Source organism: Myxocyprinus asiaticus, chromosome 10 (assembly GCF_019703515.2).
Source record: "Myxocyprinus asiaticus isolate MX2 ecotype Aquarium Trade chromosome 10, UBuf_Myxa_2, whole genome shotgun sequence".
In the NCBI taxonomy this organism is placed as follows: domain Eukaryota; kingdom Metazoa; phylum Chordata; class Actinopteri; order Cypriniformes; family Catostomidae; genus Myxocyprinus; species Myxocyprinus asiaticus.
The window spans coordinates 23,082,078-23,095,342 of record NC_059353.1 but is presented as its reverse complement, the minus strand read 5'-3'; the positions used below and the strand labels follow the sequence as shown (position 1 = coordinate 23,095,342).

General features: G+C 35.9%; 1 protein-coding gene across 1 annotated transcript; it reads left to right on the top strand.

Annotated features, from left to right (window-relative positions):
• The first annotated feature begins 351 nt into the window (after positions 1-351).
• On the top strand, positions 352-11,197 carry wdfy2 (WD repeat and FYVE domain containing 2). Its single transcript, XM_051709171.1, has 12 exons — positions 352-719; positions 3,166-3,233; positions 3,558-3,631; positions 3,824-3,878; positions 5,919-6,069; positions 6,494-6,606; positions 8,014-8,140; positions 8,279-8,384; positions 8,541-8,642; positions 10,228-10,358; positions 10,452-10,560; positions 10,637-11,197. Exons 1-12 carry the CDS (start codon positions 583-585, stop codon positions 10,664-10,666), a joined length of 1,203 nt encoding a protein of 400 aa, XP_051565131.1. The 5' UTR covers positions 352-582; the 3' UTR covers positions 10,667-11,197.
• The last annotated feature ends 2,068 nt before the right edge of the window (positions 11,198-13,265 follow it).

The window sequence follows — 13,265 nt, the reverse complement described above, 5'->3', positions numbered from 1 at the left end:
AGTGTTGGTACATGATAAGGCTAAACTATAAATAGAATAAACAGACTGTTTTGACTAGGACTGAATTAATGAAAAAAAAAAAGGGCTGAAAAGAAATACACTGGACTTATCTATAATAATAATAATAATAATAATAATAATAATAATTTCAAACAAAGCCCACACGGCTGCCAAAGCATTGTCCCAGATTTGGTGCAATGAACCATGTAAAAATGTTAAAACTTTTCATGAAATGGAAAAAAGAAAGAAATGACCCTCAACTTTCGGTTCTAGAAATATGGTATTCGTTGAGGTCAACACTGCACATCGCAAACGCAAACATATGTGATTCATTCAGAAGTCGGATCGTCTGATTACACAGACAAGGTCGTGCGAATACACGTCTCTCTGTACCGAACATGACATAAAGATCGCGTATCAATGTAAAGCGGTTGACTGATTGCGAGGGGTGATCAGCTGACTAGCAGCATCCTTGACTGACTGACTGCTGCCGTTCACCGTGTTGTTGGTTTAATAATCGACCTGCAGAGCGCGTGTTATGCTGCCGAGAGAGAATTCAGGTGACGGAGAAACAACAGCAGCATGGCGGCAGAGATTCAACCCCGTCCGCAGACACGAAAGCCCGTCCTGTTGAGCAAAATCGAGGGTTTCCAAGATGTGGTGAACACGGCTGTGATCATTCCCAAAGAGGACGGGGTTATCAGCGTATCTCAAGACAGGTTAACCCACCATTTATATTATATGTACTAATATTCGAGAGCATCACATAAATACAATAATTGTGTAACCGGTACTGAAATATTAACAAATAACTTTTGAAATAATAATAATAATAATAATTAAATGTCAGTAACAATGAATAATGCAATATGCTTATTTTCTCTTTCACCAGAAAACTATATATTCAGCTGGTTGAGTAATCGATGTTTGTTTGTAGGACTTGTAAAATGTCCAAAGTATATCCAGTAGTAATTATCACATTTTGGTGCGCAAATGGAAGGTAATAATACGCTTTCAACATGCAAACACGGCTGCCCTAGGGGCCGTTCACACCGAATGCGTTTTGCGTCCGTTACCGCCATTTTCAATTGTTTTTCTATCTAAACATGCGCTGGACTGACGTTGTTTACCGTTGCGCCGCATTTCAATGTTAATTCAGCATTTTTTAGACGCCGAGTTAAGAACTTCAGCTGTTAAAACGCGTCTCTAGACCGCTGCGTTCTGTTAAATGCGTTGCACTGCGTCTAGCTGTGTGTTTTTTTTAGCGCACCAACATGTTCGGTCTGAACGGCCCCTTAAGCCGCTGATCTCGAGGAACATCGTGTGCATGTATTACTGAACTTACTGTAAAGTATTCCGAGCATTTGCCTGCGGTTCCGCTCCAAAAAAAAAAAACCAAACAAACAAAAAAAAAAAAAAAACAGCGAGCTTCTCCGCTGTATCCGCCCCCATTTCCATTCAATGCAAAAACATACAACGCCGTGCTGTGCATTTATTTTCCTACTCATCAAATCACATCCGGTCTACGTTACAGTCGGATTCAGTGCTCAGATTAAAGCTGCATTGAGTTCACAGCACAGAGTAATGCATGTCTTATGATTGGCTTTGCAAGCAAGTAAAACTAATATGAGCCACCGAGTTCACCGTTAATGTCAGACCCTACTTCCGTAAAAAGCAAGCCAGTGCGAGAACTCATGTTTCCTCTCACATTGTAATATTAGTTTGCATGCCTGCTTTTATAAATGGGTTTGTGGGATGTTCAAGGCGGCTGGTTAGTTATGCTTGTGTATATTATTTGAAAAGAAATATAGATATATTGATCAGGAATAATATAGGTTGATCAGGGATGGGATGACAGGATGCAAGATCTAAAGTAAGATGTTGTCATAATTTGTATTTACTGCTATTTGAATATGTAAAAAAATAAATAGTGCTTCTGATTAGTCAGTGACCTCATAATTAAGCTGGAATACAAATGAAGTTGACAAATATGGCGAAATAGTTATCACACTTTTTTGTTTCTTTTTTTATCTCAATAAATTCTCATGGCACACCTCCGATCAAGTCTCTACATTGACTGCCAGTTCAAAATACTTTTTCTGTCTTACGCAGCTGCAGACTAGCCCTGAAGATCAGCCACTTCTAATTCATGTCTAGATTTCCCTTCTGTCCTCATGAACGGTTTTCACTTGTCCAAGCCAAGCAGCCTTTATATTTTTGCCAACTCCCCAGACAATCACACACAGACACAGTTTTTCCAATTAATCGTGGTCCTCATTTGAATGATTTTTTTATTGAATCTTGAAGGAATATTCCAGGTTCAATAAAAGTTAAGCTCAATGGACAGCATTTGTGGCATAATATTGATTACCACAAAAAAATATTTTGGTTTGCCCCTCCTTTTCTTTAAAAAAAAGCAAAAATCGGGGTTACAGTGTGGCACTTACAATGGAAGTGAATGGGGCCAATTTTTTAACATTAAAATACTCACAGTTTCAAAAGTAAAGCCACAAGACATAAACAGTACGTATTTAAATATGATTTTAGTGTGATAAAATCGCTTACTAACCGCATCTGTGTAAAGTTATAGCTAGTTTTAAAACTTCCTAGCAATGACGATGAAATGTCAACAAACCCTAAAACAACTGTAAAAATGACTATTTAAATAAACAACTTTACAGCTCAAATAGTACATGAGTTTTATCAAACAAATTATTGTAAGTGCTTTTTATAAAATTATAATTATAATTATAAATTATAATTAAGCTTCACATTTCTGCCTTTAAACCCTCCAGAATTGGCCCCATTCACTTCCATTGTAAGTGCCTCACTGTAACTTTGATTTTTGCTTCTTTTTTTTAAAAGAAAAGGACAGACTAGTCGTAATACATTTTTGTGGTAATCAACATTATGCAACAAATGCTGTCGATTGCTCTTAACTTGTATTGAACCCAGAACATTACTTTAATCCCAAAATCAATCTTGTGATATGCCTGTTTCAGTGGATGAGTGAACATTTTCTTATTTAAAGCCTACGTACGTATTGACAGCTTGTATTCTCAGCCGTCATCTGTAATGCTGATTTGTGCACTGTATTGTACCCTGTTTAGGTCAAAAAGCGAAATAACTACATAGTTAAGATTATCATTTTTTTTTTTTTTTTAGGACAATCCGTGTGTGGTTGAAGAGGGACAGCGGTCAGTACTGGCCCAGCGTCTATCACACAATGTCTGGTGAGTCCACTTTCCAACATGCTGCTGATTTCTGAGAGCCAGAACAGTTAGGCCTAATTCTTGTCTAAGCATAATGGGGCATGCAATGAGTCTGGGCATAAACGTCTTCTTGTGTTCATGTTCAGACAGAATCCAACATTCATCAGTTTCATTTCTCAGTAATTATGTCATTTGCTTGCTCTCTAGTTAACTATTGCAGACTATGACTAGAAGTCACTGGCTCCCAGAAGAGGGCATGTGTCAATGTGTACGGTTGAATGCCTGCAGCATATATTATGTTGGGAGAGATACTCATACTCAAAGTTTGTCTTTCTTATGTTGTAGCTCCATGTTCATGTATGTCCTTCAACCCAGAGACAAGGAGGATATCTGTTGGGATGGATAATGGCGTTGTGTCGGTATGCTGATTAAACATTATTGCTAACTGCAGCTTAAACTGAACTGCTGTTATAGTCTTACACACAACTCTTTTCTATCTAGTACCTAATAATATGTCAATAGCCGGTTCTAATATACAAAGACTGAGCTACACTTATGTTTCCCCCTTTGTTTTTTCTCTGTGTGTATGGGTGCGTTTCTTCTCTTTCTAGGAGTTTGTCCTGTCAGAGGACTATAACAAGATGACTCCTGCACGAACATATCAGGGTGAGTCACAAATCTAGTGTCAGACTGTCACGCATGCATGAAGTTTGTTTTCTTAAAGGTGCCCTCTGTAATATTTGTGTTTATGATGCACTGACACCTAGCGGCGCTAGAACATAAGTTCTAAGGTACAGATGCCATTGTAGAAATGCGCTATGCTCATTCAGCCATGATTCATTTATACTGCAAGTGAAAGCATCCAATTACAAGGGATTATTGAGATAAAGTGAGTAGCCCTAATATTTGGGCAGTCATATGATCTCAGCATGTCAGTACTCATGAATGTCTGTCCAGCAAGAATAAAGACTGATTTCTCGAGTCTTCGTATTTGTGTGTACATCACTTTAAACATATTTTTCAGAAATACTATTCTACTGTTACCATTTCTTTTTGTTTAAAAGGTTTAGCTATTAGTAAAAAAATCACTGAGTGCACCTTTAACTGCATGTTTAGTTTAAGGTAAGTGCTAAACTTACATCATATGAACATGTGAAAGCATCACTTTCTGTCCCTCTGATTTGAGATTTAAGATAAAATCTTTACATAAGATGTGGCTTTATGTAATATTTACAGAAAAGCATAATCAGTGAGGAGTTTAGTCACATGATTTTTATATTTTTCTGTCATTTCTGTTAGTAGTTTTTTAGGTATCTTTCACCATGTCGATAATCATCTTATTTATCAACACCATCATCAATTTAACAATATTCTTCCACATTTTTAGAAAGGATGATATGAAAAATATTTTAAAAGCAGACCTTTCTTATTGATTAAAGGCATAGTTCATAGAAAATTCTCTCATTATTTACTCACCCTCATGCAGTCTTAGATGTGTATGACTTTCTTTCTTCTCCAGAACACAAACAAAGATTTTTAGAAGAATATTTCAGCTCTGTAGGTCCATACAATGCAAGCGAATGGTGACCAAAATTTTGAAGCTTCAAAAAGCACATAAATGCTGCATAAAAGTAATCCATAAAACTCCAGTGGTTTAATCCATGTCTTCTGAAGTGATCCAGTTGGTATTGGGTGAGAACGGAACAGAACTCCTTTTTCACTGTACACCGTGACATCTGCAGTCTTCTTGGCGATCATGATTTCAAGCTCAATTACACTTTCTAATGCCCTCTAGCACTCTGTGCATGCGTCAAGCACTAGGAAGTGTAATCGAGCTTTAAATCATGATTGTGCCTAGGTTTATTTTTGTAAACTAATATGAAAACTATTTGTTTAAATTGTTTCATAAACTGAAATAAAATAAATATTGCAAAGTAAATGAAAAACTAAAACTTAACTAACAACGGTTATTGAAAAACGAACTGAAATAAAATAGTTATCATAAAAAATTAATTATTGTTTTCTTAATCATCGAGCACTCACGGATTAATCTGACCTGTTTAACATGAGATCATATTAAACTGATCCGTTTTAACCAGAGCTGCTGCACCACGAGAGGAAGAAGATGCAGTTTGCAGTCCAAATGCACTTCAAACAGCTCTCAATGATGCAGATAGCATCAAAGGATGCATCTTAAAACGTCTTTAAAGGAGCCCATTCACTTGCATTGTATGGACCTACAGAGCTGAGCTGTTCTTCTAAAAATCTTTGTTTATGTTCTGCAGAAGAAAGAAAGTCATGCACATCTGGCATGGCATGAGGGTGAGTAAATGATGAAAGAAGTGTCATTTTTGAGTGAACTAACCCTTTAAGTGAAAGTAACCCTGTATTGGCAGTTTATTTCTGGTTTTCATTGAATGGTTATTCTAGAACAAACAGATGATTCAGAAAGTTCCATTTACATAACAGCAATCAAATAACAGTAGATGGCTACTCATTTAATAGTTATGTTATAGAAGGTCATATAAAATACAGAAAAGTACAATATAGGTGCAAAACAACTATATTATTAGTTGTTCCATTATGGTCATGAATGTGATGCAACTAGCTAACCTTCTTGAAAACATATGGTGAGATGCTGTGTTTATGCTGGTAATTTGATCCCCCCCTTCACTCATTGTATTTTTTTCTTTTGTTTGTGTTTAGCTCATCAGGGTGGTGTGACTGTGGTGTTGTTTGTCTTAGAGATGGAGTGGGTTCTAAGCACAGGTCAGGACAAGAGCTTTACGTGGCACTGCTCAGAGAGTGGACAGCAGCTGGGCTCATACAGAACCACAGCATGGGTGTCTGGACTCCAGTATCCATTCATATGCTACAGCCAAGTGATCGGAGTGGCCTACTTCAACCTAAAACCTCTCACACATTTCAGATCGTACTAAATGTTTACAGATTGCTCTATATCTTGTCAGTAAAGTAGAGAGCCATGACGGAAGTCAGTTTTGATAGAATTCAAAAGACTTGCCTTCATCATAAGGAATACGATTCTTTAAATAATTTGCTCTCGTAACTGAAATCATGAAAACAAAACCACAAATAGTTAACTATTAAGTGTTTGTACTGTAGTTTACTATTTTATTACACATGTAATATAAATAGTTAAATGCTTTTTGAAATAGAGGGGTATGGGTAATATATTTGTAAATGCTCTGAAATTGTGTGGATAAAAGTGATTCAGGAGATGATAAGGACTTGGTTGGGTTCCTTCACGATCTCTGTGTAAGATTTGATGTGGAAACCAGACATGCTTTTGTTGGAGATCATTCCGGTCAAGTAACAATCCTAAAGCTGGAGCAGGACAACTGCAGCTTGGTCACCACCTTTAAAGGCCACACAGGTGCTTACTCACACAAACTGCACATGATCAAGATAAACTCATTACAAATCCACACACACAATATAATACACTGTGCCAAAGTAATAATAAAACCAAAATTTACCTCTTAAATATGGAGAGTAGCTTCAAGGACATCCTCATAATCCAGTGCAGTTTCTGACCATTTTGGTGCCCTAGTCGACATCCCTATTGAGACTGCCCTTATTGGCACCCACCTAGCTGGTGGTGCCCAAGGTCAGTGGTTCTCTACCTTTTTTGAGTACTGGACCCCCATCATATCTCAAAACCAGTCTCCCCCAGACAACCCAAATTTGAACTTTAATAATAATTTATTTAATAATTTACATTATATCACCATTTCAATATTTTAATTGCAATAAAATTACATTAATCACAAAAAAGACTTCAAATTTGTACAAAATATATATATATATATTTTAGTAACATTATAAAACTTAATTTCCAAACATTTGTCTTACATTTGTTTGGTCATTTGTTAAAAGGATTCACATTACACTGACCTTTAAATTTCTGTCGTTACTGATTTTAAAGTCAATAAATATTAACCAGATTTTTTTTCCTATTTTGGAGATAATATTACCATGTAAAAAAATATGTCTGCTGATCAAACATGTTGCACACCACAACACATATACTTACACACAAACATTAAACATCAGTTATCGAGACATAGCGTTTTAAAGTTGCCTATTCAGAGTATTTTGCCTTTATAGATTATTTTGCCATCATTAAGGATTTTATGCAAAATATTCTGTCTATTGTGACAGTATTGTGTTAACAAACTCTAGCTGCTGACAAACGCAACTCACATTCCCTCAAAATGACGTTTCATCGAAGTAAAAACATTCAGTCAGTGAACCGGATAATTTTGCATAACAAAGAGTGTTTCAAATATCAGAAATAATAACCACAGAAGGCACCTGCTGACATTAATGAATGAATAGAATACAATAGACATACTGTTTAACTCAGACTAAAAGCTGTTTATCTGTGGACAGCGTAAAGTTACATATAAACAGACTGGCTTATTTGTCACAATTTTTTTTAACATGAACAGAATATGAAAAACACCATTACTTAAAGTTGTCATGAAATCAAAATTGACCTTTTTTTCTTTCTTTTTTTTTAATGGAATGTTGCCGTGTTTATTATAACAATTTATCCCTGCACATCATTATTTAAAAAAAAAAAAAAAGATATGCCCTCGTAATCTTTAATCAAAAACAGTACGTGCCCCATTTATTCCAGTATTCCATTACTTAAGCTCATAGAAATGGGCCCTGCAAAATGTTATTGTTAAACAGACAGTCACAGAATAATTAAAAGCATAAGGAAAAATCATATTGAATCTTTTAATATTGCCCCTGTGTATGTTTATGTTTGCAGGCAATGTTACTGCTCTGTGTTGGGATCCCGTTCAAAGGGTTTTATTTTCTGGAAGTTCTGATCATTCAATCATCATGTGGGACATCGGGGGCCGAAAAGGCACAGCCATCGAACTGCAGGGACACAAGTAGGAAATTGCTGGAGTAATATCATGAATATATATAAAATATGAAAAATGAAAAACAAAACATGCTTGTTGTGTTCTAATGTGTGTGTGTGTGTGTGTGTGTGTGTGTGTGTGTGTGTGTGTGTGTGTCTGATGAAGTGATAAAGTGCAGGGTTTGTGTTATGCTCCTCACACTCGTCAGCTCATTTCCTGTGGCTTAGATGGAGGAATAGTTATCTGGAACATGGACGTCACACGACAGGAGGTGAGAGAAAACTCACTGAAAGTGGAAGGATATAGAGAGAATGAAGCATCTAGGACAAAAAGGGAGAGTTCCACTCAACAGGGTATACCTAATTATGTTAGTTACATATTGTACAGTATGTGTTTTATTTAAATGATTTCATATTCTCTGTCTCAGACCCCCGAGTGGCTAGACAGTGACTCGTGTCAGAAGTGTGAACAGCCGTTCTTCTGGAACTTCAAACAGATGTGGGACTTTAAAAAAATTGGCCTGCGGCAGGTAGTTCACAGTACATACAGTACACAGTACATCTCTGATACTGTTTATTTTTATTTTAAACAATTTTTTCCATGGAACACAAAGGTTTTGAAGGATAGTTACTGGGAAAATGACCAGGGGCTGTCAAGCTCTTAAAAGGACAAAAAAGCACCATGCGACTCTTGGTCTATATTCCATGTTTTCTGAAGCCAAATGATAGATTTTGTGAAGAACAGACCAAAATGCATAATCTTTACCTTTGCCAAAGCTTGTCCAGATTCAAAAATGCCACATCAACATCATTGACACAAAAATGGAATTATTTTTCACATGTAATATAAATATAGGGCATAGGGCTGGGCAATATTGCTACAAAAGTATATCTCTAGACTCAATAATTACATTTGCTTTCAAATGGCTCAAAAGTTGTTGTTTTTTCTAAATCAGAGGAAACATAATTTCATCCAAACAGCCTTTGTAGCCAAGTAGATTCAGTATTTTAAAGGCATTGAATAAAAATGTATTTTAAAATAATGAAGGCATGTTTCCACCAGTTTTATCACAAAAACAACAACAAAAAAACGACAAAACAAAAATCACAAGGGAGAGTGATATTTAATCATTTTCATTAAAATGCACCTTTATATGTATATTATATATACAATTAAACATAGTAGCTTAATAAAAAGCATTATTTACCTTCATATATTTTTAGTAAAACATTTTTTGTGAAGGAACAAGGTGTGAAAAAACTACTTATTTTTTGAAACCCAGTTAAATACGGCATAAAGTATGGTAACACTTTACCCAGTGAAGTTATCATTATAATATAATACTGAATTATAATTTTCAGGATTAAATTTGAAATAGAAGTACAATAGAAGTAATATACTTCTGTCCATTTCTGAGCTTATATTTTGACACTGAAAGTGCAGTGTGTATTTAACCGTTTACAATCTTCTGCATCTGGTGAAACGCTGTCATCTCCTCCTTTTCTGTTATACTGTGCCGCGTTTGTAGATTTGTAAAATAACTTGTAGCGGGTTACTAATGTTTGGAATTGCACGAATGCTTTAACCTGAAGTAGTTTTACAGTTAGTCATTTCTTTCACAATGCATGTGATTTGCTCTAAAAGTGCAAAAACACCAGCCCAAAAGCCCTGCGCGAACACCGAAGAGTGTGTCACCCCTTTATCCTGAAACACAGCCCATGTTTATCTTTGATAATGGCATTTGAACATATCACCATTTTGATGTCATTTTGATTGTGCAGCGCTGAAGGATTGTAAAACAAGTCTACCGATGCCCTCTTTGTGAAACGTAATGGCCAAATAAAAAAGTGCATTAAAATAATCACGATATTCATGATATTGTTTAATTTTATATCGTCAGCAAAATCATCGCAAATTTATTGTGAATATTCGGCAATAGTCGTATGGAGTTCAATAGGAATTGTTTGGCAAGTCCTAGTTAATGATTCTTTCAAAACTTTTGTATTTTTATTACAAATAATAGCATACAGGTTTGGAACCACACGAGGGTGAGTAAATAATTACAGAATTTTCAGTATACTGTATGAAGCAGCATGTTTGGTTCTTTCTTCCAGCATCACTGTAGGAAGTGTGGCCAAGCCGTGTGTGGAAAGTGCTCTTCTAAGCGTTCCACTATTCCTCTCATGGGATTTGAGTTTGAGGTGCGGGTTTGTGACAGCTGTCATGACTCCATTACCGATGAGGAGTAAGTCGGACTTTAATTGTCATCAGTGTTGTGAGAATTATAAATTACTTCTTATGATTCTAGATGACATAGAATCAAACTTTTTTTGTTTAGACGGGCCCCCACAGCAACATTCCATGATAGTAAGCACAGCATCGTACATATACAGTATGAACCAACCAGGGGCTGGCTGCTCACCTCTGGGACTGACAAAGTCATCAAGGTCAGTACTATTCACACACAAATGTTTGATAAAGTGTCTGGAAATGAGATTTCAATGGTTTTGTGCTTGCATGCAGCTGTGGGACATGACTCCAGTGGTATCTTGAGAATTCTTAGCACCGTCAGCAGAAAGGAACTGTGAGGGTGTGATCAGTCCGGAACCTGAACCAAGAACTGTGTGTTTGTGAAGAACGTTCAGAGCTCCGCATAGTTTTCCAAGGAAACATATCTTAACCAATGACCGATCAGAATTCTGATACCACTTTCCTTTGGAAAAATTCAAGGACATCATGTAGTGACATGGAAAACTGATGGTTTAAAAAACAAAACAACAGAACATGTGCATTTGTATGCATTTGTGCATGTGCACGTGGGTTATTGGAGACATGTAAATATAGTCTAAATCTGCTTGGTGTGTAAATATTTGAGGTTGTTTATACTGACATGAACCAGTGTTGTTATATATTGTCTGTGTCTATATTCCACTGTCATCTTATACTACTTTATCCCAAAAATAAATTAATCATCCTGATATTACATCAAAGCATGCTGGAACTGTTTTTATATTTAAGTGTCTTCATCACTACTTAATCAGTGGTCAAGATTTGGCATGAAAATAAATCTTAATCTAAAAAATACTATTGCTGTTTGGTCACAAACTTTAAACTTGTTAAAACATAAGCACTTAGTTTTTATTGATATAGTTTAATGGAAAAATTAAACATTAATTTTAACTGTTGTTGTTTACAAAGCAGGCCCAGCTCCACACACCCATTGTGACTTGGCCCACATTACACTTTACAAAAGCCTCATTAACCTTCGCCCCACAACTCTCTCCCCTCACCCCCACCACGACTGTCACTTTGCCCACCTTACAACTCGAAGCTGGAGCCGGGGTCTGTTACAAAGGGTCAAATTTAATCATGCTTCATTTATAATAATAATTGAATTTGGCCTTATTAAAGTCAATGTTTCATAAACATCTGATAACTGTAATAAACCCTCACATTATTTCATTCTTTTATTTCTTGGTCAGAACATACGTGATTCGGACCAAAATGTGACTTTTTTTTCCCTAGGCACCACTTTTCGCCAAACGTTGAATCAAGCAAAGGCTTTCAGAATGTGTGACTTATAAAGAGTTTCCCACAGCATGATATGGACATTTGAGTTTTTAAAGGCTTATTGAGAAGTCATGAAATGTTAAATGCTACAGCTGAGAAGTTACAGGGTATGGACAAATAATGAACTCCACATGATGAAGTTTGACTTTTTGGAGTAACTAAATCACAATTGTGATAAAGAAACAGCAGTATGTGTCAGCACTTTCACAATTTTTCAAAGCAACATAATGCAACTAAGAGATTTCCAAAGAGGCCAAATATAGTGGATGAACTGCATGCACAACCTAAGGATTTTGACTCAAGTGAAACAGTAATAATTAGTGTATTCTTTGTTGACCTTTAAAAGCTCATAGACGCTTTTATTGAAATTCATGGAAGTTCAGTAAATTACATGTCTAGTGACCAAACTGAACATTGCATTTCCGAGATCTAAGTCTCAGGGAAGAGAAATGGTAGTCAAGCGTCTTTCTGATCCTTACTTTTACCTCTGAAACTACCTTTCTACTCAATATCCAGAAGAAAGAACTAAGATGCTTTTTACAGACTTCTATCACTGGTTTGATCATCTTAAAGGGCCTTTGTGACAGTATTTCAATGTGCCTTAAATTGTGAAATAAAACTTGTACAGAACATGTACCTGTTTTGTCTGTTCTTATTAATGTGCTTGTGGTACCACTGGAACACTGTTATAAATGTATAGTTCACCCAAAAATGAAAATTCTCTTATCATTTACTCACACTCATGTCATCTCAGATGTGTATGACCCTTTTTTCTTCTGCTGAACACAAATGATTTTTAGAAGAATATCTCCACTCTGTAGGTCCTCACAATGCAAGTGAATGGGTTCCAAAATTTTGAAGCTCAGAGATGCACATAAATGCAGCATAAAAGTAATCCATAAGAGTCCAGTGGTTAAATCCATATCTTTAGAAGCAATATAAGTGTGGTTAGAAACAGATCAATATTTAAGTCATTTTTTTACTATCAATCTCTACATTCACTTTCACATTTTTCTTCTTTTGTTTTTGGCGATTTGCATTCTTCGTGTATATCGCCACCTACTGGGAAGGGAGGAGAATTCATAGTAAAACAGGACATCATATTGCAGCAAATGATAAGAGAATTTTAATTTTTGGGTGAACTATCCCTTTAATGCAGCAGGTTGTTTTCTTTACACAAATTTGAAATAAATTATCACAGGTAGTTTGTTTTTGCCTCAGATCCGCTCAACAATTTTTGCCTATAGATAAGTCATACCTTTGTTTTATCTCTGTTCCCTTACCCTATTACCACTCATTTTATGAATCCAGACAAAAAACACAATGAACTTTCCCTTTTACATTCATACTATTCATAGAGAAAGAACAGTTTCAGTTTAGTAATTGCTTCAACTCCATAATATATTACATAATATAGTAAACCACACACTATGGTTTTGCACCTGTATCCTTAGCTACCTGCTAATGTAGTCATCATAAACACAACATATGGATTCTATTAGTTGCTGTGGTTTGAAAGTGTCTGTGATGACCATAAATTTAAATAGTGTGACAATTAAAACTCCCAAATGATTCTGACAGA